The sequence below is a fragment of the Epinephelus fuscoguttatus genome, linkage group LG5 (genome assembly GCF_011397635.1).
Source record: "Epinephelus fuscoguttatus linkage group LG5, E.fuscoguttatus.final_Chr_v1".
In the NCBI taxonomy this organism is placed as follows: Eukaryota; Metazoa; Chordata; class Actinopteri; order Perciformes; family Serranidae; genus Epinephelus; species Epinephelus fuscoguttatus.
Window position 1 is genome coordinate 25,569,884 of NC_064756.1, and position 25,518 is coordinate 25,595,401.

General features: G+C 41.3%; 1 protein-coding gene across 1 annotated transcript in view; it reads right to left on the reverse strand.

Moving 5' to 3' along the window:
* Nucleotides 1-136: 136 nt before the first annotated feature.
* Nucleotides 137-25,518, reverse strand: part of dhx36 (DEAH (Asp-Glu-Ala-His) box polypeptide 36) — a 37,265-nt gene continuing 11,883 nt past the window's right edge. The window contains exons 8-26 of the mRNA XM_049577484.1: nt 22,121-22,195; nt 19,895-20,061; nt 19,704-19,785; nt 19,446-19,586; nt 18,393-18,498; nt 13,174-13,261; nt 11,111-11,166; nt 10,924-10,988; nt 10,203-10,346; nt 9,637-9,754; nt 8,510-8,608; nt 6,478-6,651; nt 6,243-6,329; nt 6,074-6,157; nt 5,836-5,935; nt 5,620-5,710; nt 3,795-3,915; nt 2,215-2,367; nt 137-702 (exon numbers count right to left, since the gene is read on the reverse strand). Of these exons, the coding sequence (XP_049433441.1) occupies nt 469-702; nt 2,215-2,367; nt 3,795-3,915; nt 5,620-5,710; nt 5,836-5,935; nt 6,074-6,157; nt 6,243-6,329; nt 6,478-6,651; nt 8,510-8,608; nt 9,637-9,754; nt 10,203-10,346; nt 10,924-10,988; nt 11,111-11,166; nt 13,174-13,261; nt 18,393-18,498; nt 19,446-19,586; nt 19,704-19,785; nt 19,895-20,061; nt 22,121-22,195 (2,185 nt within the window). The 3' untranslated portion in view covers nt 137-468. The remainder of the gene's footprint in view (nt 703-2,214; nt 2,368-3,794; nt 3,916-5,619; nt 5,711-5,835; nt 5,936-6,073; nt 6,158-6,242; nt 6,330-6,477; nt 6,652-8,509; nt 8,609-9,636; nt 9,755-10,202; nt 10,347-10,923; nt 10,989-11,110; nt 11,167-13,173; nt 13,262-18,392; nt 18,499-19,445; nt 19,587-19,703; nt 19,786-19,894; nt 20,062-22,120; nt 22,196-25,518) is intronic.

A 25,518-nucleotide genomic window follows, 5' to 3' on the forward strand; every position in this document is an offset into this window, starting at 1 on the left:
GAACAAATGGTGCTCTCCAATCATAGAGCAGATTATGGCTCTCCATCATGAAGCCAGCAATATTTGTGAGTAATGGTTATCACTTTGTTTTTCCTTAAATTTCAGCAGGGTAAAGCAGATTAAGATAAGCCAGGTGTGTTTTTGTTGTCAGCATACTTTCTTTATTGTGCAGTCCATTTAGTGACATTGCTTAAGAACAAGAGCGAGAACGTACAAACTGAACACTGAAAAAAACACAACAGCTACTGGGTGTGTTTGAACATGGATTGGTCCTTGCAAAATCATGACAGAGCAGGCAAAAAAATGAATAATGGGAGTCAAGTGCATAACATGTTCCAGTACTCGTGTCCTGGGTTTGGCCTTTAGGAGCACCAACCAGCTGGTTATCATAAATATACCAACTGACCTCTGTGTCCCAGAATGCAGTACGTTATTCCCGCGGCTCCTTTCTGAAAAACCTGGCCACTTCTAATCATCGTCTTCGTCGTCATCGTCGTTGAAGTGAATGTGTTGTCCTCTCGGGCCAGACGCCCACGTCCTGCCATAGCCCCGAGTGTTGCCTGTAGGCTTCTCCTGGGTGGTGATGAGGTCAATGATGGCTGTTATGACAGCACAGTCTTTGGACTGGCGGTTTTGCCAGTCCACAGGAGCAGGGTTACAGATTTTCTCCTCCAGCAGAGAATCCAGCTCTTTCTTTAAACTCTGCAGAAAAGACAGGAATGAGAGGTCAGTGAAAGCAGTCTCATCATGAGCTTCGCTGTGTGTGTCCTCCAGCTTGTACAGGGTGTTTACAGGTATCAGACTCCTGAATTTAGACCAGTTTAAGATCATTTTAAACAAATTTAAGACTGATTTCTCAACAATCATCTGTTTCTTATTCAAGAATTGCAGGTAAGTATAAAGGTAAGTAATGCATATATATATATATATATATATATATATATATATATATATATAGTCCTGTGCAGTGGAAGGTTTTATGTAGGAGTACGGTTATTAGAGTGAATTAGGTTAATCTACATTTTGCCAACAGCTAACTGTAAATATAACATTAAATGATGGCATTAGGTTCAGTGGTAGTTTCAAAGATTTGTAACATCAGACTGGCACTGGCTTCCTGTTACATTTAGAATTGATTTTAAGGCTCCTTGTATACAAAGCACTACATGGGCTGAGACTGAGCTGCATTACTAACTCCCTTGTTAACTATATGCCTCCAAGAACACTGCGATCACCTGCTGCTGGTTTATTGGAGGTCCCCAGCAACAGCCGGAAGATCAGGAATGCAGCCTTTGTCAATTACGCCCCAAAGCTATGGCGCACACTACCCATTAATATCAGGGAAGCTAGATCGATAAATATTTTAAAAAGAGCTAAAACATGACTGTTCCCTTTAGCCTTTAACTAGCTCTGACTTCCTGATACAGGTCTGAAACTCTCTTTTTACACTTTTACTTTCTACCTATGCTTCACACTGCTGCAACTCTTAAATTTTACTTTATCTTATGATTTAAAGTTTTATAATTCTAGGATTTTCTGAATAAGTTCTGTTTTATGTTCACTCTATTTTCACATGAAACACTCTGTGCCCTTATTGAAAAGCACTTGGTGCTGCATTTCCTGTATGAAAGGTGCTATATAAATAAAGTGAATTATTATTATTATTATTATTATCATCATTATTATTATTATCATCATTATCATTATTATTATTATTATTATTATTATTATTATTATTATCATTATTATCATCATTATTATTATTATCATTATTATTATTATTATTATTATCATTATTATTATTAGGCAGCCCGGTGGTGCAGTGGTTAGCATTGTTGTCTCACAGCAAGAGGGTTCCTGGCTGGAACCCCAGGGTTGAATGTGAGTGTGAATGTTGTCTGTCTCTATGTGTCAGCCCTGTGACCTGTGATAGGCTCCAGCCCCCCGCGACCCCTAACAGGATACGTGGTTACAGAAAATGAGTAAATAAATGAATGAGTTATTATGAGTATTATTATCAGAAAAGTGGACTTTCACACAGAAGGGCTTGACTCATTTTGACAAAAAGAAATTAAGAGATGGATAAATGACAGATAAAATGTTTGTGGCAATGTTATAATATAACAATATAATAAAAATATAATCCTGTTTATTATAACACTGGATTTAAGACATTACATCTTTTAAGGACCTGCAGACACCCTGTCATACTACCTTGACAAGGTGAGCGATGCGTGCTGGGGATCTGAAGACAATCCACTGGTCCACGGCGATGGTTTCCTGGTCCTCGTCTTTCTGGATCGTGATATCTCCTCCGAAGAACAGCAGCGAGAACGGGGACACCTCCGTGCAATCGTACAGGAAGATCTGAGGACACGCAGAGAGGTGTCGCTAACGCACAACGACAGCAGCTTTACAACAAACACGCTTACCCACTCGGTGACAGGGAGCGGGATCATTATGACACACCGTGCCCGACAGCTATTCTGTGGTGTGGGCTGAAAGTGTCCCATTAGTGAAGAGAGGCTGTGCAAGTTTGAAATGTGTTTCGCTGCCTCCAGTGTTAGGAGAAATGTCATCTTGCCCTGTCTGTGAATCTTGAAAATGTGTTACACTCTTCTCCATCCATTCTCCTCGCTGTGCTGAACTGACAGATGTTTATGTAGAGGAGCACGACTATTGATACACAAAATGTAAAAATCCTGTTTTCTTACAGAAATGTCAAGGTGAGTAAATATGTGTCACAAATTATTGCAACTTCAGACAGAAAACAGAAGTGATACTTTATGTAAGACACTGATCTGTATGCACACACTCATAGAACTGCTCAGCTCTCAGGTCAAAAGCCACACAGACCACATGAGCAGCAGACCGAGGTCAAACAAAACCCATTTCAGATTTGAAAGTAACAGACAGAAGTGTCGGAAATTAGCATCAGAGAGAGGAAGGGAGAGGTGGAGGGAGTGGGTGGGAGACAAGGAGAGAAAAAGAAGTGACGAGAGAGCAGGGACAACTGCATTTGCCCCATCAATGTGTAATGTAATAGACCACCAGGGGCAAGTGCGTCAGAGGAGATAAACTTTAACGTCATCCCTCACTTTCCTTCCTTTTTTTCCCTTTCTATAGCCTTGCTCTTCCGCTCTCTTCTCTCTCAGTAAACAAATGACCTTGACAGTTTCGCACTCTCGGAACACCTTACCGTTAGAATAGACACAGACTGCGCACAAAACCACTTACACACAACAAGAAAAAAAAACATTTAATGGTGGTGATAATAATGGTGAAATCCAGCACGACACTTTTCTTCATAATAACCACGGCGGTAAAGTGAGAGACAAAGACACAGGCAGCAATCAGAGAAAACATGAAAGGTGTTTTTCTGTCGAATGGTAACATTCACTGCACAGAAAGAACAAAGACTGATGGAAGGGAGGGGGATATGAGAGTGTGAGGAGGGGCAAAAAAAAGGACAGAAGAGAAAAAGAGAGAGAGAGGGCGGCAGTCAGGGAGCCGCATTGACCGTTTTGCCCCCTCCCCAACACCATCTCTTACATTGTGTCTGGAGGCTTTGAAGCACAAGAGCCTTTGAGAGAGAGAGTTGAAAGGCAGCGTTTTAATCAAATATTCATTCAGTGTGAAGCTGGCGTGGCACCACTGCCAACCTTTAACCACCGGTCCTTCTCTCCACTCGCTCGCACCCTCCGCACGGACACATACAAAATCAAACAGACAGAAAAACACACACTCAAATGTAAAAACATTCATACAGCGGCAATAAAACACAGCATACTCACACTGCTCGTCCTCATCTTAAGGTGGTAGATGAGCCACTTGTAGTTGAACTCAGTCTCTTCGGCGTTGACTGATTTCGGGTGGATACACACCTTTCCATCAGCCTGGGTGTACACCTTAACCCTGAGAAGGAAAACATATAAAGTGTGTAAATTTGACTGGCTGACACTTGATAAACAAAAGCATAATAGTTTTTATTACAATCACTGTCTCAATAAATGACAAAAGAACAGAAGAGGAAACATTTTTCATAGCTAAATGTTTTTTGTCAGAGGAGACAAAAAGAAAAAAGACGACTGAACTTTTCCGCAATCAAGAGGAAGACCTGAAGCATTGACAGTTTTATAAAAAGATGACTTATAATGTGCTGAGAATTAAGCTGAAAAAAATATGGTGATTACTTGGTTGACAGAAAATTAATCAACAGTTCTGTTAACCGATGAGTTATTTCATTCCAACCATCAACTTTCATCTGTTGGCCACCTACGACTACAACTCTAGGAAACTTGTGAGTATTTTCCCAAATTTCGGACATTTCATTAACTTTAATAAATATTTCACAGGTGTAAATATGATCCTTTCATTGAACTGTTCTACAAAAACGTTAAACTATTGGTTATCGTATCGGATATCAGCCATGAGAAGCAGGTAATTATCAGGTATCTGTATCTGTTGAAAAAATCCATATCAGTGCATACCTTATTGTAGGTGACATGGGCACCAGATTTATGACAAGGAAGAAGAAATGTGTGGTAAATAAAAGACAATAACTCTGTTTCTGTTTCTAATCTCTTTCACTCTCCATCGTGGGTGTGACAATATAATAGGAGTGCACTGCTAAATCTGTATGAGTATTTTTTTTAGCATGTTTCAGTGAGATTTTCATCTTATTCCAGTGATAACAGATGTATTTTTGTACAATTTTGGCCAAAATAATTGAAGAAATGTATCCACACATGCCTAAAAAGTGTGTATTTGTAGGCATATGTTGCCACCCACATTGTTAAAACTCCCTAACACAATGTGTTGAAATGATTCAGAAGGTAGTTCCAGAAACAACCCATAAGATCTGTCTGGCTTGTTAATTCGACTGCCTCCTGCCATTTTGGTACGGATGGTACCAAAGAGAAGTTGCGATGCAGTCTGCGAATCATCTAACATGAAAGTAACATCATGTTTCAAACTCCTGAGTATCAGCCAGACATAACTGACTGCTTGACTGTGGGGAACAAAGCTGCTTGTACCAGACAGCATTTCTGATTTAGCAACAAAACAAAAAGAAGTGCTTCATCGAGCAATGAATCCATTAAACACTGAGATGTTGCGCGGACATGTGAAAACTTTCGACTGTCTTAGCATCACAAGTGTGGACAATTACTTATGCAGAGGAAATGACCCTGGCAATTTCACTGTGCAACTGGGTCTGAAGCTGTCACTGAGGCCGACAAACAAAAGTGACAGCCCCACTGTGAGAGTGTATGTCTGTCTCCCTGTTGCGTGCCTCTGTCTTTTGCAAGCAGGTCACAGCTCAGGTTGCCCGTGACAGCTGACTGAGGGCAGTTTTATGATGACTGCATTGATCTTCAGCTACAAAAGCGCCTCTGTTTTTGACAATTTTCCTAACACAGTCTCTGCACTGCCTCAGGTAATTGTCACAGGACTCTTAAAGAACTCTTACCTGAGAGGTCTGATGAGTTATCGCAGTGTGAAGGCCATTTTTCTGTCTAAAGATCAATAGGAATGATTGTGCACTTCCTCTATCTTGTGCCGTGCAGCCCTCTTCCTGTCTGTCTTTGTTTATGTCCCTCTTTGAACTGGCAGACTCACCCCGGCCTCTTTTTGCTGTGGGACGGTCTGATCATGGCCACCTTCGGGTAAAGACCGGCAACAATCACCGCCTTGATCAACTTTTCATTGTCTGGGGAAGGAAGTGAGAGTTAGAGAAAGAACAAATGAGCACACGTCCCATATGATATTTTATTTCTGCTACACAGCCAGCTTTTTTGACAGCTGAATGGCAACCAAAAAACTCCCCTAAGTTACCTGAGTTGACGTTAGATTTGGGGTCTTTGGGGTCCTTGCTGCTGACAAAGCCTGCATGCATTAGATGCTCAGCAAACTGGCCCTTCATATTGTGCAGCATCTGAATAATAAAAGGACAAATCAGTTCTAAAATGCTGCATGTCCTTATCTGCCCAGGCAGAAGTCAATTTAAAAATGTAATGTGTTTTTTTTTTTTTCAAAGCACTTCAGCACAGCACTCTCAATCAGCCTGGCTCACCTGGAGTGTATTGGCAGACAGGAAGTTGTCCCAGCAGTACTCCCTCTCATACCTGGCACCACGCTGTTTCGCTTCCTCCCAGCCCTGGACGATCAATGTATAAATTAAGACAACCAATTCATGCAGCAGACGGAGATGAAAGAAAACTGATGGACGTGGGCTGTCTGACCTGGAAGGCATTGACAATAGTGAGGTGGTCACTCTTGGAGTTTCTGGAGAGGGTCCTTCTCCTCATGTCTGCCATCTTCTCTTTGCCCTGAGAGAGACACATGCATTAATAATATCCCTTGAAGACCTACTTTGCACAGAGAGAAGTCAGCAGATACAGCGCAGCAATGTGTTCAAGTGTGTCTGTGTGTCACTGTCGACATGAGCTTTCATGTCTGTGAACTCTGGTGCCCTACCAGGGGTATGAAGAAAGGGTCTTTGAAGCTGAGCGAAGCGGCAATGGTGAGTACGGGGTCGAGGCAGCCCAGCAGAGCTCCAAACAGGATGAGTTTGCCAATGTGAGGCTCCACAGGCAGGCGAGCCAGGTGGAAACCCAGCGCTGTCAGATTCTCTGAACGGTCCAGGGCGTTCTGACACACAACATCGACACAACACCCAGAAAAGAAAATCACACATCTTTAGTCAGCTACAGCTCAACATAAGGTGTTTTAAACATTTCCGCAAGAGACAGAATAAATATCCCAAAATAAAAAGTGGGAGAAAGCCTTTGTAAACACAGCATATTAGTTAATTAAAGCTTTTTAAGGCTCTCTGGAGCAACTGATTTGTATTTTGTCCAACCTCTACATTGATTTTCATTGTGTTTAAACCTTGTTAACATGACATCAGTCTCTCGTTTAACCTTCTTAACCCTTTTAATGAACACTTATTTCTCATTTAGTCCTCAGTTTTTTTTCCTTCTTGCTCCCGCCACTAGAGGATAAGCATCTTTGGAACTGGCAGATAATGATTTCAGACAGCAGACCTTGAAACCACACGCTCAGGTTAAGAGACAGTCTCTCTTTTTGAAATGCTACTGTTTCCCAAAAGGACGATTATGCTTTTGTTGCTTGCAGTGCCTGCGGCTTGGGGCAAGTTAGAATTACAACTTTTTAATACTTTTTTGATGCCACTCTGAATGAAATTTAAGACCAATTTTACAATAACCAAAATCAAAAAGAAAAATCACAAAAACACAACATGAATGACATGGGGTTTGGCCACATTTATTCCAATATAACACAGGAGTTTTTAGGGGAATACTTGGTGTTTGATGCCAAGGTTTTTTTTGTTTTTTTTGTGATTTTGTGTTTCTCACTCTGCTTGTTGGATTCCACTACCTTCATTCACATCTTGTCGACTTTTTTTAATTTTTATTTTGCATAAAATACACCAAACCTTGTGTATTGCCTTACACCAGTTTTAGCCATGGCACAAAATCTTAGTTAAACAGCCGGTCATTGTATTCGCACTTCCCTATGCCGGCCATGCTACAGTTTGAAGAAAGGCATTTGCACATCCAACTGTCTCAGATGCAAGTGCGTTGGAAAAGTATCACTTGAGTCTTCGAACAGAAATGGTGCACAGGCTGGTGAAACACACCCACAGCTGAAATTACACCTGTGCACTCCTGTGATGGTTGGGGAAGTTTCTATTCAAGCTCAGTGTTAGAAATAATGGTGTTGAACACTCGCGACGAAGGTCCAGGAGGACCAAAACATTAATGTTACTAATACATTGTCAAGCTGAACAAAAGCAATGCTACAGTGAAAGCCAGCGAGCAGAAAGTGGACACTCTGCTCTGAGAATCTTGGCCAAAAACAAAATATGAGTGTTGATGGTTCAGCTACCCCAATCTGCGTGACGTTGATGAGAGAGACATTTGCTTCTGTATTTTTAAAAAACAATGTTACGTCAGAAAAAGCTATTCATAAAATCTAACAAATGTCCTTGCATATTAAGACTCTTGACAGATCGATTTAAGATATTTAAATAACAGTTAAGGCCTTACGTTTACATTAAGGGATTTAATGCCTTTTAAGACTTTTTAAGGATCTGTGGTTTGGTAAATAGTGTTAATTAAAGCTAACACAATAAGTTAATTAATTAATTAATTAGGTGATCGGTAGAAAATACTCAAGTATTTCTCAACTCCTCAAACAAAAGGTCCACACATTCCCAAATTTCAGCTGCTTAGTTGTTACATTTTGCTGTTTTTGTTGGTCTAAAACATAAAAATGATCAGTTTACTTCCACATAAGACAAAGCAAGCTATTTAAAGGCATTAACATCAATTTCAAGACACAAAACAAAAGAGAAAAATCAAGAAAATTTCCAGATTAATCAATACTGAAACCAATCACAGTCACATTCTTAAGGTTAAATGTTGTTCCTGGTTTGTTCTTAACCACTCATTAAAATGTTTCGAATGCCTTTATGCTTTCTTACCAGGTCTACGAGGTTCTTGATGGCTAGGTTGACGGCCTTTTCAGTGGGAGGGTCAAGAGCTTTCTCCAGGAACCCAGCGATGAACCCGAGCTTCAATATCTAGGCGGCAGACATCACACCACATTACACACTTCTCAGCAAAAGCATGCAATTATTTTTACATTAAACCCCCCTCTCTTCGTCTAAGTGCTCGTCACTTGTGGCAAACACTGAATTGTGGGCAATATGCAGGCAGACTAAGGTCTGCTGTAGTAAGCTTCATGCGCATCTTCTCATAGTTTGCTTATATCGCTGTTTACAAGATACATCTGACAAAACAACCAACACTGTAGAGTAAACCACATTTATATGCTTCTATCAGTCACTTCAACATCAAGAGAGATTTTAAATACACCAAACATCCACACGTGATAAACTGAGGAGTCAGGATGCGACTACATTTCTGTGTCTAATACAGTGGTGTTGGAGTGCTTGTGGATTATAGAGTCTGTGAAGGGTTAGCATATTGTCAGTGTTTCTCTCACTTTAAGGACAGACTGATGCATTAGTCCACCTCTCACCCACTAGCTTCAAAACCCACATTACACACACAAGCACGCACACACTATCCAATACAGCCAACTCAAGTAGCGAAAGACACACACTCAAACACATATCCAATAAAGCCACTGCTGAGGACAATCATAGCAAACACTAGATCTGAGTGAACTTTGGCATAATGTTCCATTAGCAGGGCTGAAATATGTCTGAGTGGAGTGTGAGGGTTTAAAAAGAAAAAGCAAAAAGAGGAGGGGAGGAAAAAAGTAAGCAACCAAAGAAGAGAGCAACTGTTAATTTAAGAGAACGAGGCCCAGAAGAGAAATGATTATGTTGTCGGCACAAAGAGGGAGAAAGAGCTGCAGAGCAAGGGGCATGAGTCAGCCCAGAATGTCCATCTCTAGTTCTCATTAGGCAGGAGAGGCTGTAATTCAACGTAAGACCAAAAACGGCAGCGCTGTCCTCACACCCCCCTCCCTGCACTCAAACAACTCATTCACAGCAATCTTGTCCTCATCTCAACTCCCCAGGCAACACCTATTTGTCGTCCTCCATCAGTTTGTCTCCCCGTTTCTCGCCACACACCCAACCTTGATTTGCAAGCAGAGCTCCTCCAGTGGTGTCCTCATGATTTCGGGTAATTGATAGGCATCCAGCAGGCTGGCCCTGAGACCATTGTACAGATGATAGCACTTCCCTGGACACACTCTGGGTATAGGCACAGAAGAAGAAGAGCGGAGCAGAGAGGGGGAAAAAAAGGTTACTTGTTACATCAGTCCTGTGACAAGGGCTTAATTTAAAATCAATGGGATGAAACTTCACACAGTAAGCAGCTCCCTGCTAATTGGGCCTTGCTCCACTTTGATGTCAGAGCTAGCTAACAGAACAGACGTCTCGAGTCACAGACTGGAAACAACCTGGGAGTGACTACGCTTTGCCTTTCTCAGTGTTTACAGATGGGAAGGCAGGAAGGAGGGGGCTGATGGGGAAGACTGACAGAGAGCTGAGATGACAAACACACCCAAAAATAATCCTCCCTGATTAGCGCTGCATACCCTGAGGTGCTAATAAAAAGCATGCCCTCATTATAAAAATGCAAAATATAAAAATACCCCGGAGCACAGACAAGTACACACACACGCGCGCGCACACACACCTGCCGGCACGTCCTTTCCTCTGTTTGGCATTGGCCAAGCTAACCCACTCTGCTGTCATCGTGCTGATGTTGTTGTTGGTGTCAAAGTTGGTCTCCTTAATCTTCCCTCCATCTATCACATAAACAACGTCATCTATGGTGATGCTGCAAGGAAGAGTGGAGAGAGAAAAAGAGGGGGAGAAAGAAAAAAGAGGCTGGAGTAAAAACCAAATCAGACAGAAGGAAAAAAAAACACTTCAAAGGAGCCTGTCAAGGATGCTTAGCTAAAACTCTCTCATACACACACACAATCGCTCAGAAGTAAAAATAAAATTTAGCCCTTTGGTAGGTTTAGAGTCTATATTTAGTGGAGTGATGTGCTGGGAGTGCAGGCAGCTTCTTAATTTGCTCGGTTTGTGTGTGTGCGTGAGGCTGTGTGTGAATGCATTAACAAATTGCCTGACAGAGACTCAGTGTGCTCCATCCGAGCCAATATGACAGTGCTCATAATCAATCTAAGAAATGTGTGCTAATTAGCCCCAAATACACTGTTTGTATTAATGACTGGAACCTATTACATTACACTTCTACACACATACACACACACAAAAGTGCCTGAGACAGTCAACCCCCCTCCCAAAACTCATCAGAAAGCAACAACCAAAAATACACTTTCAAAAGGGAGTGAGTACAAAAGCTGGGCATACCAAACACACACAAACACACACACATCCACACATACCTGGTCTCAGCTATATTGGTAGCAATCACAATCTTTCTAACTCCAGGAGGAGGCCTTTTGAACACCTGAGAAGAGTGAGGGAGAGAGATGAGACTGGTCTCTTCTGATACTGAAGAGGGAGTAAAGCATCAGCAGACACAGAGACAGTCAGAGAGACGGGCACGGCGAGAAACAGAGGAATGCTGACCTGCGTCTGATTAACGGTCGGCATGAGGGAGTGCAACGGGATGATAACGAACCGGTCTGAAACACAACAGGACACAAAAGAGAAACTCAAACAAAACACCATTTGCCAACACAAGATAATACTGCTGGTGCGCAAGGCTGAATGATCACGTCTAAAAATACAACCTTGAATTTCCTGGTAAATATCAAGAATGCAGTAATTCTTTATCACCATTATTTACTCATCTTTGGTGACATATCTCTAGTATATTATTATTATCTAATATAGACAGAGAAAAAAAACACAAAAGCAATTCATTAAAAAAACCAATCCAGTCATGTTTTGTGACATGACAATACTCTGCTTAGATAATGATCATTTGTGTGTAAAGGAGCAGTGTGTGGGATGTGGTGGACTGAAGACTGCAAGCAGCTGAAATTTCTCTCATGTGTCAAGCACAAACTCCCACTTAGAAGTCCTTCAGTGTTCATTGTTCAGGAGGTTTTTACTAGGAGCCAAATTAATCAGCAGAGGTCTTTTCCTCTTCAAAACAAAAGGACCAGGTAATTCAAACCGGTAAAAATACTGGACAAAGTAGTTTCACGTTAGAAATCTATTTTTCTGAAGCTGTTCAGCTGCGTCAGCTCAATAACACCTATGGCCTTATCTAGAGTCAGTGTTTGGTTTGTCTGTTTTGGGCTACTGTAGAAAGATTGAGGTGCAACATGGCGGACTCCGTTGATGAGGACCAGCTCCCTATGTAGATATGAAAAGCTCATTCTGATACACTCTTTCCATCAAAATTAGCATGTGAATGCAGTTTTTTTTTTTAACGCTGGAAAACCTGATAAAAAAGGCGACTGACTCCTTTCCCATTTACGGTAGACCACAGCTGTGTGCAAAGCTCTGCAGTGCATGTGTATGCCTTTCTGTATGTGTGCATTTTTTTCTGGTGTGTCCTGTTCCACGCCACGGATAGGCCATAAAACAGGTTAGTTAACAGTAGAAAGCAGCATGGAGGCCAGTGAAAAATGTAACAGTGGTTACTTTCTTAATATGTCTTACTTATTCAGTCTCTCTTTCAAACTTCCAAGCGGTGCTTGGATGGAAACAAGACAGTGTTCTGTTACAGCTCATTGCATTGCATTGGCAAAGGGCTAAAATTAGTGCGTCTACCTGGTGTCATATTTCAATCACTGCCGATCGGAGCTGGTGCAGATCAGTCATTTGACCTGTGAGTGAATGCCGATTGTAAGCTTTTCCAATAAATGGAAAAGCCAGATGTTAGCAGGTGTTAGTGGGGTTTATTGTGCAGTGGGAATGGGGCTTAAGGCAACAAAAACGTGACGATTCCCATTCTTAAGTGATTAATATTATCGATTTCTGCTTATATATCCCCCTAAATCCTACACACTGGACCTTTAATATGTTTTCTCCACAAAAAATTCTGCTTCAATCTGCTTCTTTAAAAAAAAAGAAGCCAGAATGTGTGAATGTGCAAACATTGTTCATTACACATGTTTAGCTACATAGCGCAAGATGTCCGTCTCGTCTTTTCTCAGCATATGTGCTCTGGAGGTTTTATAAGTATTCCCATCACACATCCGGGGCTGAAATGATGTATTTTTTTTCTCATTATCAATGATTTATTCCATCTTTTTTTACTAATTATCTTTATTTGATTTCATTATTTTTTTTAACAAAAAAAAAAAGAATCTGCAGAATATTTCCTTTCCTTTACGTCTATAAAGTGTAAGAAACTGGCCTGTAATTGGCTTCCAAATTGGTTGCGATGTCACAAATCATGCTTACATACATGTGTTAGACTGAGATTTGAGCACAGAGAAACTTTCTCCCTTCAGCACCTGAATGTGAAACAGCATTCTAGTGCCAAACTCTGCACAAACATCAGTTTACACACTGAAGGTCAAACATCCAAGTAAAAATAAGCAAAGCACATTTTGAGTGGAGGAGGACTTGAAAAGCACAAAACAGCACATCCATAAGTCAATAATAATCTCCTCTACTGTTTATCAACCTGCAAGTCACTGGTATGCATTTCCATGTCACATGTGTGTGTGTACCTGATCGGAACATCTGCTGAGCCATGAGCAGGTCATTGAGACTGCTGATGTTGTCCCAACCAGGCAGGAAGACCAAGATTGCTCCTTCCTGTCAGACAAAGACATGACACAACGCTTAGCAGCTGAAAGACATACAAAAATCAGCAAGGCTTTGGAAGAGTAAAAAAAACAAACAAGGAACATCCTAACTGCCAACAGAAACAAACAACCATTAGCCCGAGGAGCCTCCTAAACAACCGAGCCAAGTGAACAAGGTGCCCGTTTCCTCGGAGGAGCTGAGCCGAGGCAGATGGAGATGACTTGCTCTGAGCTCAAAACCTCCACATTCAGTCACACAATAGGCGCTGACACTGCCTGCCAACATCATTATGACAACAACATCTTCCCACTGCAGTACAGCCTCTGTTCCACATTACCACAAGGATAGACTCTCTCAACGCAGCAAAAAAAAGAGAAAAACAATTAGTCACCTGTAAAATGTAGGCACACAAATACAAGCTGAGAAAACATCAGCAGGATAACAGATGATTTGGGCTAACAGAGTTGGAGGTGTTCCAGTGCGAGCAAATCTTTGCACATTCAGTTGTCTGACAATGGAATGGATGACCACTTAACACAGAGTAGGTGTCAGCCCCCGAACATTAAAACAACATCGCATAATGCTGCATTGGATGAAGATACCTTAAATGATTGATGATGAGATACAGATACTTACAGTGTTATTTTTTTAATCATAATGAACTAACAGAGCACACATCTACATACATCAAATAAACAGAACAGATGTAGGAATGTAAATCATGTAGCTGGACAGTTCAGATTCAGCAAAGTCGCACAATAACACAAACAAGCTACCAATCAAGGAAGTGGTAGACCAGCAGCTTGTGTGTTCAGTCAGGTACAATTATTGTTGTCAATGGAGCCTGGCTTTGAAGAGAGCATAGATAAGTGTCAATGTCAGTTCAGCTCAACACGGAGCTCTGTGACTTAAACTCATCAAGTAATTTCTCCATTTTGGATTCTTGGTTCAATGGAGGCATTTCAGTTCTTCACAAAGTCAATGTAACATAGGGTGTGTAAGTGATATAGCCTGCATTACATTGAGAGTAATGCAGTGAGAGCGGAACCAAGCTTTTAACGTCTGAAATAATCAGTGAAGTCACGCTGCTCCTAGTGTGTAAATGCACAGAGCATCTTTCTTAACCCCTTGAAACCGGGAGCGACAACACTTTTCTTGCGCTGCTTTCAGGTGGCTTTCACAAATATTTAAACCTTTGAACGCTGAGCAAATTGGTGTGATTTCTTTCAAAAAATATGGGGAAAAGGCACTGAGCTACTTGGTAAGAAATGTCCCACAAATTGCGAAGAAAACCCCCCCCCACAAAAATATAGAAAAAAAAGCAAGGGAAAAACTATATTTTAAATAATAACAATAATAATAATAATAATAATGATAACAGTATTATTATCACGTTTTAAAAAAGGATTATTATAATTTCTAAGCATTCTTCCAGGTCATTTCCTTGTTTGTTTTTATAATTTTCTTGTTATTAATTTTCTCTTTTTACTAATTTCTTGCTAATTTTTTGGGTCATTTCCTTTTTCCTTGCTCATTGCCTTCTTCCAGTGTTTACAAGAAACCAAGCTGATTTGCTTTGCTTGGTTTCAGAGGCTTAATGGGGAGTTGGATAGCAGCTGCTTCGTTCACATTTTAGAGAATGTAATTGATGTTTTCCTCATTGATGATGTCTTATTTCACCCACCTACAACTAATCCATGAGTCCCCGTGTGTGTAACAAGCAGAGTGTACGCATGTTGTGAACCTGCCTACGTAAGCACATATTACTATCTGAGTAATGTGCCCTTAAATAGCAGTAAAAACACTCCACCATTCTGACTTTCACACCAGTTTTTTGTTGGTCAAGGGCACAATCACTTTCTACTGCCTCAAAATAGCAACGCACCTGACCACACCTCAATTTAACACCTCCACGTCCATGGGTGCACTGTTGAGCACAAGTACATCTGGTATTTCAAAACGTGGGCGCTGACCGTGAAAATAAAAAGCGCGTCAGGGTGAACCCGGCAATGACAACTGTGCTGCACTGGCAACACTTTGTGCCTGGTGTAAGATAGGGCCGTAAATCTTGGACACAAATGTGAAGGCTGAAATTTATGACACTCACATGCAGATCAGACTGTACAAAGCAACCTGAAGCAGCTTCTAAAGACAATGCTGTATGCACCACGCTGAAAAGATCAGAGATAAATGATGTTTTTACCCACACGTACATGCTGATGACAGTAATTTAAGGTAAAAAGTAAAGTTTCTGGAAAAGCTTTCTGGCCGCATCAAAGACCTAAATTTTATCAAACATTATTCTCAGGATAATATTAAGCTGGTACAAAATAACCCACTCTTTAAAAATGACTATTCATTTCCTGAGAGGAAAGAAGGGGAGATGAACAAGCCCTGAGCACCTCTGCCTTTTAATTAAAGCAAATCATTATTACCAGTGCTCAACCACCGACATCCACATGGGACTGTATATGTGTGTATAAATGCCTGTGCATGTGTGTGTGAACGAGAGAGGGGGAGGAGAGAGATGCAGACAGTGTGCCTAGTTACAACCTGACAAAAGCATATGTCCACACACATGCAGCAGAAAAAGAGGCTCTGATTAATTCCAGCAAAAAATCAAGTAAGAGCACAGTGGTGTTGGCCTACTACTTAGCACGCACACTAGCTGCACCACCCACACACACATAGTTGCACCCAGCAGGCATTCATTAATGCCTGTATGTCAACCCCCTAGGTGTCTAATCACAGACTCCTGCAACATAATTAACCAATCATCACAGTCGAAAGCCTGGCAGACGGCCCGCATCCTCGGTTCAGAACGCCGTCACGGAGAATCAGCCAGTTCCCTCTTGGCCGTTTGACAGTGCCACGGCGAATCAGCTGGTCGACTGGCTCAGGGTGGCCGTGACTGATAGAGATATGGCTTCATATGGGAAGGGATAATTATTCTGTCTGTCTGCGTTAGTCACTCCTCATTCGGGGCCTGTCCCTTTTTTTCTGCTCCTCTCTCATATCACAAACGTTTATCACAAACACAGTCACAAACTAACAAGTAAGTTCAACTAGTTCCACTTCATTTGGAAAAATATTTTAAAAGTGAGAGCAGACTGTGTCTTTTTTTTCCCTTCCTCTCCTTCCTAGATTTTTCTTAGTTGTCCTCACTCTCGTTATTCTGCTTTTAATAGGCTACACTGAACGGTATCGATTGCAAGAATTTATTCCATTGTGCAGTCTGTTTTCTAACATGTTGGCACAAGCCTACGTGACTGACAAGAAAACAGTTGGAAAATACAAGACACATGCTGCTAATACAAATTTTATTGAATTTACTGAAATAGCAAACATTTTTCAAAACTTTCTGCTCTGCTTTCATTACATGAGCAGCAGCAGCTCCTGATATGGGCATAGTTAGACTACTGGGTCTACTGAAAGACTAAAACATTCACATTAAAAAGAGAAACGTTTTATCTGACTTAGCTGACATACTCCACATTACCAGCCTCTGAATTCAACATTGAAATTGCATAGAGGCGAGGAAATTTAACAAGAACTAGAAAGGGAAAAAAGGGGAATGGACGTGCACTGGAAGAGCATCTGTTGGATCACTCATTAGCACAGATCAGCTGCCAGGATCTGTGTTGTTTCCTCTGATCTAATATCGCTCAGTGTTTGGAAGCTAGCCCTACTGTTCCTTCCATCTGCTCCACCGAGGACTGTACTGTACTTCACTCCTTTTGTGAGTCTCTGCATCTGTGTCAACTATTCACTTTTATTTGACCTGAAACCATCTCTCTAATGGACCGCTGCTCTGTCGGCATGTAGGCAATCAAAATGTTGGGAGATTTCCAAGTCTAAGAACACAAATCTTAAAATCTACGAGACGAGTTTCCGAGATACAAGCACATTCAGGGCTTTTTAGACTGCTCATGAGAATATAACAGGCTCCCTGGAATCCCTTTTTATTTGGCATGCTACAAATGTAGGGGAGACTGGGGTTGGTTGGCACATAGCTATTCTGTGGCCCTTTTTAGGACACTGAAATAAAGAAAATGTCACTGTCTACTAGGTTAAAACATTCCAAAGTCACTTTTTTGGTGAGCGTAGCATTTAATTTTTATAGTATCGAAGAAAAATGTGGTCTATAGACTGAAGCATTATGAAAACTGTGTTAGAAATATTAGGAATGTGTTACTTCTGGTTTATAGACAAAGCATTCGGCTACATTTTGATAGGAGATTTGAATGTCTGTGATTAGTGATTGTAGCCAACTTACAAAATTTCATCACAAAGTTGGGTCAAAGGATGTTTGGCATGCTAATCTGGGGAATAAAAATCAAGAATTGTAACTGTATTTTAAGAGATTAAAACTGTTTTTGGAAGTTTAAAAACAACGTTTATATTGTCAGCTAATTATTATTATTTTGAAAGGTCAGTAGCAAAATTTCTATACAAAGTAATTAGACAATCTTGCTGAAGAACTGCTAAAAAGTGTTGTTTGTTTTTTAAAAATGGAAAGATATTCTATTAAAAATGTATTGTGGTTCTTGTTTAAATGTTTCTTTTGGTTGCCTTATATTTTGTAACTATAGCATTTTATCATTGTGCCCGGTAACGAGTGCCAACCAGTCCTGTGATGGTGCTGGTTTGGCACAAATGCACAGCATACCTTAAATCACAAGCCATGTCATTTTAGAAATTTTTGTGTACATAAAAACATATTTATTTTTAGTTGAGACCTCAATCTTTCAATTTGCTGTTAGAATATTCTAATGATCAAAGTCAAGAACTGAGCACCCTTCTTTTTGAGCATGGATGTCCTAAATAAACTGACATTTTTTTGCACTGATCTCAACCCGTTGACCTTTTTTGTGGCTGTCCAGCCCAGTTGCACCGGTGCGCAGGTATCTCCTTTGTCGTCCTTTCTTGGTTACCCATTGTACCGATGCACCCAAGATAAACTTTTCTGTTGCCCTTTGCAGTTAGAATATTCCAACATAAATTATGCCAGAGAAGTACGGCTGAGAGTGAAAGTGTGCCAGCCAACCCCAGTTGCCCCTACTTGATTAAAAATCAAATTTAAGACACCAGAATTAAGCCACAGACAGCTGACCTGAAACCCACGCAGAGTTAAACTCACCTCCTCATTGAGAACAATATGGCGGATCAGTGCCAGAATCAGCTCCAGGTCAATCTTGTCATCATTGTCCAACAGCTCCAGAGTCTCAATCGTGTTGTCGGAGTATCTGTACAAAACATTGCACATAGACAACACATTACTAAATAAATAATCCATCATTATCCGTGATTTAACATGGACACAAACTTCAATGTGATTGCTACAATCCCTCCACTGCAGCTCAGCGAGGCAGTGCAAAGAGGGGATTATGTACCACAACATTGTAACTTCTGGAAATACACACTTGATTTGTCTCACTGAAACTGCTGGAACCTCAGTGTGAACAGGTCTAATGATCACAGAAATAACACAGTTTCAGTGTTCATATGAGAAGTGATATAGCTCTGCTCAGAGTTCTGCCTGTTGATTATCGTAATAAGATTGTTGCGCCATGCATTCAGACAATGTTAAATACACCTTCTACAAAGACAGTACACTGGCAGTAATCATGTTTACATTCTCTCGCTTTCACATTGTGACACAGAGCAATAATAATGGTTGCATAGAAAAGGGACTGCGCCACAAATAGCTGCTGCACTAACTGAATAAGGTAAGTTAGGTGTTAGAGGAAAGAGGATGACATCTACAGTGGAGCTGGTCCCCTAAAAAATGTTGAGGTAGTTGCAGGAAGTAAAAAGCAAGTAAATGACAGTAGTTGCAGTGTTTGTGTATCTCATGTTACCTCTCAAAATCTGCAGTTATGATGTTGAAGAGGAGCAAATAAGCTACAACATCAAGAGACACTACAGTAACCTAAAGGCACAGGTACAACACTTTAATGTTTATGTAACAAATCTATCCAAGGGTCAAGTGTTCCAGAGCACTCTGCTCTGTATTCAGCTTTTATACACGTCGATTAACTTGAAGTTCAAATTCACAAACACAAGGAGTTATTCATTTTAACAATCAAAATGTTACAAAGCCAAACCTTCCTATTCCCCACCTAAATAACACATCTATCAACCTGGCAGCTGCTCCACCAATCTAACTACCCTGCTGTTCTCAGCAACCCACCTGCCCTGCAGTGTGCGTGCGTAACAAGGCCAGCTTTCCTTGTACTCAGCCTCCTTCTCCTCCTTCTCAGGTCTGGAGTGGCGCCCTTGCCAAAAACCTCTCTTCCATGCAGGGCGACGGTCCTGATTCTGAGAACGGTACCTGGCAGACACACCAATCAGTTTATATAAGACCCAATTAAAATGAAAGGGATGTAGCAGTTCTGGTCATGTTAGGCTGTGACTGTCTTTGTGTTTGGGAGCCGTGTTGGTCTTATACCTGGTTATTTCCACAATGTCCTCAAGTAGGAACTCTTCTACTGGGAAGGTCAAACCAGGGATGTGGATCATTGGACAGTTGTCTGAAGGTTTGACACAGGGAAATGGTTAGAGAAAAAGGAGGAACAATACAAAACAATTAACCTGCATTATTAATTTTGAACAAACTTTGTCATGTGGAGGGCTGCATACCAAAATATTTAGAAAACTTTTCTGCGTTGAGGGTGGCACTCATGAGGATGACCTTGAGATCATCTCGGAGGTTGAGTAGGTCCTTCACTATGACGAGCAAGACATCAGACTGCAGGTTCCTCTCGTGGATCTCGTCCAGCACCAGGTGGCTGATACTAGACAACAATCTGATAAACACAAAAACAAAAAAACAGGAGATATGGTCCGTGGTTGATTTTAGGTCAAGTGTCTGTAAATCCTCATTAAAACTAAAAAAAGAGAGAGAAATTCTGTGTCAATTATGTCTGTATTTGATACCTTTGCCAAGAAGAACATGTTTTTAGCTCTCTTTATTGAGCTGTAAGCCTGATAGGGATTATGCATTTGGTTGTGTGTGTCTGCAGCTTATATAAGATATTACTAAACCAATTAGCCAAATATTTTGTGTGCACATTTATGACTATGCTCAAGGACCTCTCATGGTTGCGGTAAGTCATAATTGTTTAAAAAAAACAAAAAACAAAACTGTTTTATTGACTGCTCTGTACCTTAATTGACTGCTGACTCCGCACTCCTCTTAGCCGGCCAGTAGGGGCCACAAGTTTACTGAAATCAGCTACTGTTTTTAGCCAAAATCAGCTTGGCTAAAAACAAGCCTTGGGCCTACTTAGTTCATTGCAGGTCACATTTTGGCCTTCATCGTAGCTCAAAAACTGACAACCATAGAAAAGTTTAGTCTCGTTTTGGCAAGGAGCGTCTGAAGATTAATTCGGTACCCAATATATTATGAATCATTGATATGAGATACGAGTTCAATTAGTACCAGTTTTGTTGTTATCTTCACCACCATCCTGACTGTAAGGAAACTGGAAGGGACGTGTCCACCAGCCGCAGCTCTTCGCAGTCTGCCTGTGACCTGCTTTTGTTTGCTCCTCTGCATGGTGTCATATCACACCAGGAACGTTTCAGAAGTGGACGTGTTTGCCTACCTAATTTTGTAGACTTGCAGATTTTGTTGATTTGGACATTTCTCCTTGATATCTGTGCTTCTACCATACATCAGTAAGACAGTTATGTAGTTAAATAGTTTTTCTTTTGCTCTAATTTATTTGTGTTTATTGTTGTTATTTCTTACCTTGTTGTGCAGTAGCCTACAGATAAAGTGAATACTGTTCGAAGTCCAGTTAAGCCAGAGCTCCCTCAAAAATAATCAAGGGGCATATTTTTCTTAGCTTCTGGGAGCTTCTGAAATGCATCAGCTGGAATTACAAAAAATGTCTGGAGTGGCTGCTCAGTCGATTACTGAGTGCACTTTTCAAGTTTCTGTTTCACATTTTCGAAGCATGGCCTGTAGATGTATATTTCTTTCATTTTTACATTCTCTGGTTCAAGGCATTTTTTCCACACCTCATCTAATCTTCCCTATCTAAATCTTGGTATATTAGATATTCAGAAAGGCCCAATAAAAAGAAATGTTCACACAACTTTGTTTACAAATTATACATTTTATATACACATTTGTCTGTAGCACCAGTCTGGCATATTGGATAACTGAGCTCTGTGCTCATCTGTACAGCACCAGTCTGTAACGATGAGTCTGGAGGAGTCTGTGGGACTGGAAATGTTAATGCATCATTAATGTGATGTCTGGAGACAAACAGTCACACCAAAACTGATAAGTGTAAACATAGCTGCAGTCCATACACACCGTCAGCTTGTAAACCAGCTGCTGCATAAATATACATAATGCCAAAAAGTTGCAGCATTTTGTCAGACGACTGTAGTCTTAAAATGACTCACTTGAGTCGTGCCAAATCTGAGACACCATGAAGCAAGACAACAAGAAATGCTGGCACCCTCACTTAGTCCCTGTGTTTTTTTGTTTTTTTTTCCTGAAGACTCTCAGAATGCAAGATGCAGGGATGAGTCAACAGAAGCTCTGTGTGTGTGTGTGTGTGTGTGTGTGTGTGTGTGTGTGTGTGTGTGTGTGTGTGTGTGTGTGTCTTCATTTCTCGGCCTATGAGAATGGGGACCCATACTAATGCTCCTTCCACAGACAGCAGAGTTAACCACAAATCAATGGGGATGAAAGAGAGTGACACAGATGGAATAAGAAAGTAGAGGAAGGACAGCTGGAACAGAGACAAAGTGAAAAAACAGAGAAGAAGAAAAATGCTAAGGGAGGATGTGATGAGGATGAAGAAGCAGGGCAGGGGGTGTGGGTGGTGGGGGTGGGAGAGGACTTACGGGTCTGAGCGAAGCCACTGAAGAATAATGCCTGTTGTACAGTACAGGACCGAACCTTGTCTCCGTGGTAACCGGCTGAGAATTAAGAGGAGAAAAAAAAGACTTTACATTTCCCAAATGACACAAATTAAGACGACTATCAAGTGCAGACAAAGGTTATATGAGTGAGTCTCAGGTCTCTGTGTTAATGTTCATACATTTCCATGTGAGACTGTAAAAGACCCTATTGTCATTCCTGTATTTCCTGCCTCCTTTTCCATTTTAGGTTTCCAGACACACTGCACTTTGCACAAGCATTAGTGAAGAAAACTTTCTCCGTTAAACAGAAATCATGAAACAGCGTCTCATTTATTTTAATCCAAAACCAAGCAGAAACTGCCTCTCATCTGACACATCTGAAAAACACATTTCACTGACAACTGAACCACATTAGAGGCTGATGCAAGTTTCAAATTTCCAAAAGAACTTGGCCTCATTTCAAGATACACAACACTAATAAAATAAAAATTAAAATCATTTGAAGCACTTTTTGAAAGAGGGTTGCAAAATATTTCACAACATCGACACACAATTTAAACCATAGAAAATAAACAGTCGGCCTAATTAAACCTCACTGGCAATAGCAATAACAGAACAGCATATAGAAAATAAATAACAGCTGAGGAGAAGTTTGCCATGGGCCAGGTGCAATGGCAGGGTTAAAACTGCTGAGGGGCCTCAGGGCGAATAGGAGCTGCTGGGCCTCCATTAAACGATCGTTCCTCACACGCTCTGTGGAGTTTACACAGTTTTTCAACACTGCAATACTACCCGGTGGCAGGTTTGCTGTGTGGTTATTCTATTAATCACAAGTTAATTTAGTAATATGCCGCATGTAAGCACAAACTTGCAACTATGTTTTATCACAGGGACCCTTTTCCAGACACAGGCTTCAGGTCAGGAAGCTTTGGGATTTTGCAACCTGGACCCAATTTTCCCATGTTAAGTAAGTGATGGAGACAACAAGTTTTGACATATGTCTAGTACTGAGAGACACTGCAGCGGCAAAACAGGCTGCAATGTAATCCCTACTGGCAATTGTGCACTGTCAATTAACGTCCATTAAAGAGCTTATTTTTGCCACTGACAGGCTCTGACTGTTGTTTGAAGTTTCGGGAAGGACCCTACAGAGAAATGAAATGTGTATCGTTATCTTTCACTGGTCTGTTTGTTATTGTGATAACGCCTTGCTCAAGGAGAAGTCTTGTTCTGGTGATGGAAATAAACACTACTGGGTAACATCAGAAGGTGCCATGATAAAATTAAAGCAAGTTATATCAGCCTGTGACTTCAATTTTTCACCTTGATTTCCGGTGTGATTTTGAATCCAGCCCTCACTGGGTTGATAACTTTGGTTTCCATTGACTGTTATGTCATTTTCGTCTCAACAAAGTACACAATGTACATCAGTAGAGATTTTCAACTTGAAAAATCAAAATCTGATGTGTGATTTAAGTATTCCCTTCATTTTTTTCAGCAGTGTGTTAATGTAACAGGGTCAATTATGTAAGGGGAATAGAGGTTTTATTCCCCTGAAGGGAGTTGTTTTCCCAGTATTCACCGGCCCATTATACATTATCCCGCTTATTACACGGCTAATTATCAGTTAAATAAATAATGTTGTCTGCCTCCGCCAAGTGCATTAAAACCGACCGGACTCGACAACTTTTGGTGAAAGTTTTGTACTCACCCAGGCTTAGTGGACTGAACCGAGGCATAAAACTAACGTAAAATGTCATTAAGCATGACTGCGAGTGTGTATTCAAATCCGTGTTCTTTTGTTTTTGGCAGAGAAAGTCCGTATTCTTATTCTTCAGTGGCATCCCATTCCTCAAAATCCTTGTAGCTACTCTCCAAATAAGTTAAAAGAAATGTTAAAATCAACCACTTCTGTTTGTTTTTTTCCTTTGAAGTTGTTTGACAGCTGCATTGTTGTAGGACAGCGTCCCTAGCAACGCTGGGCTACATAGCAACTGTGTGTAATGACCGCTGCTACTAGCAACGGTCATTACACAGTAATATCAGACCGCTGAATGCCGCGACTGACCAATCAGAACACAGCACTTAATAGAGCCGTGTAATAAGTAAGGGATCATGTATAATGAGCCGGTGGGAAAATAACTCCTGACAGGGGAATAGAATCCTGACGCGCAGCTGAGGTCGGCCGCTGTCTTCAGTGGGGTCAGAGGCATGCAGCTTGGACGGCTTAAAAACCCGGAGCCAAGCTGGTCTGCCGCTCTCCTCCACAGGACCAGAGCCATCTATCCTGTATGAATATGGTGCACAGAGTTACACCATACGGCCACTCATCTCCATGACACCAGAGGGGTCCAGCTTGGACGGCTCTGAAGCCCGGAGCTGAGCCAGTCGGTCGCTATCCTCAGTCAGGTAAGAGGCGTCCAGCTTGGACGGCTTAAAAACCCAGAACTGAGCTGGTTGGCCGCTGTAAAACCTTAAAACCCAGAGCCGTTCTTGGATGGTTTAAAAACCCAGAACTGATCTGGTCTGCCCCTCTCCTCCACAGGACCAGAGGCATTTGTCCCAGATTGTTTTGGTGCACACAGTTACACCATACGGCCACTCATCTCCATGACACCAGAGGCGTCCATTTTTGACGGCTCTGCAGCCCGGAGCTGAGCCGGTCGGCCGCTGTCTTCAGTGGAGTCAGAGGCGTGCAGCTTGGACGGCTTAAAAACCCAGAACTGATCGGGTCTGCCCCTCTCCTCCACAGGACCAGAGGCATTTGTCCCAGATTGTTTTGGTGCACAGAGTTGCACCATACGGCTGCTCATCTCCGTGACACCAGAGGCTTCCACCTTGGACGGCTCTGAGGCCCGGAGCTGAGGTGGTCGGCTGCTGTCCTCAGCGGAGCCAGAGGCGTTCAGCTTGGACGGCTTTAAAACCCAGAGCCAAGCTGGTCTGCCGCTTGTCCTCCATAGGACCATAGGCATGTATCCCGGATTATTTTGGTGAACAGAGTTGCTCTGTTAGCTCGTCTGAATTTGTGCTGTTATATAGTGGTGGAAAAAAGTTTTCGGACACACTTAAAATTTTACACAATCTCAAATATTATCATGAAATATTTGTGGAAAAATCTTTTTTGTGTTTCAAAAGGTGTGGCTGCATTAGACAGATACAAACAAATACAAATTATATATTTTTTTGTTTATTGTTTACAAGAAAAACTAACAAAACTAAATTCTTGACAGTTTCAATATGTCAGTTCTCAACATTGTCGGTATCAAAGTCAACAAATAACAGAGAATGTGTTCAAAACTGAACAAAAAATAAATAAACCATCACATCATCAAATTAATATTTAGTAGTCCTGCCATTGGCACGTAGTAGAGCTCTAATCC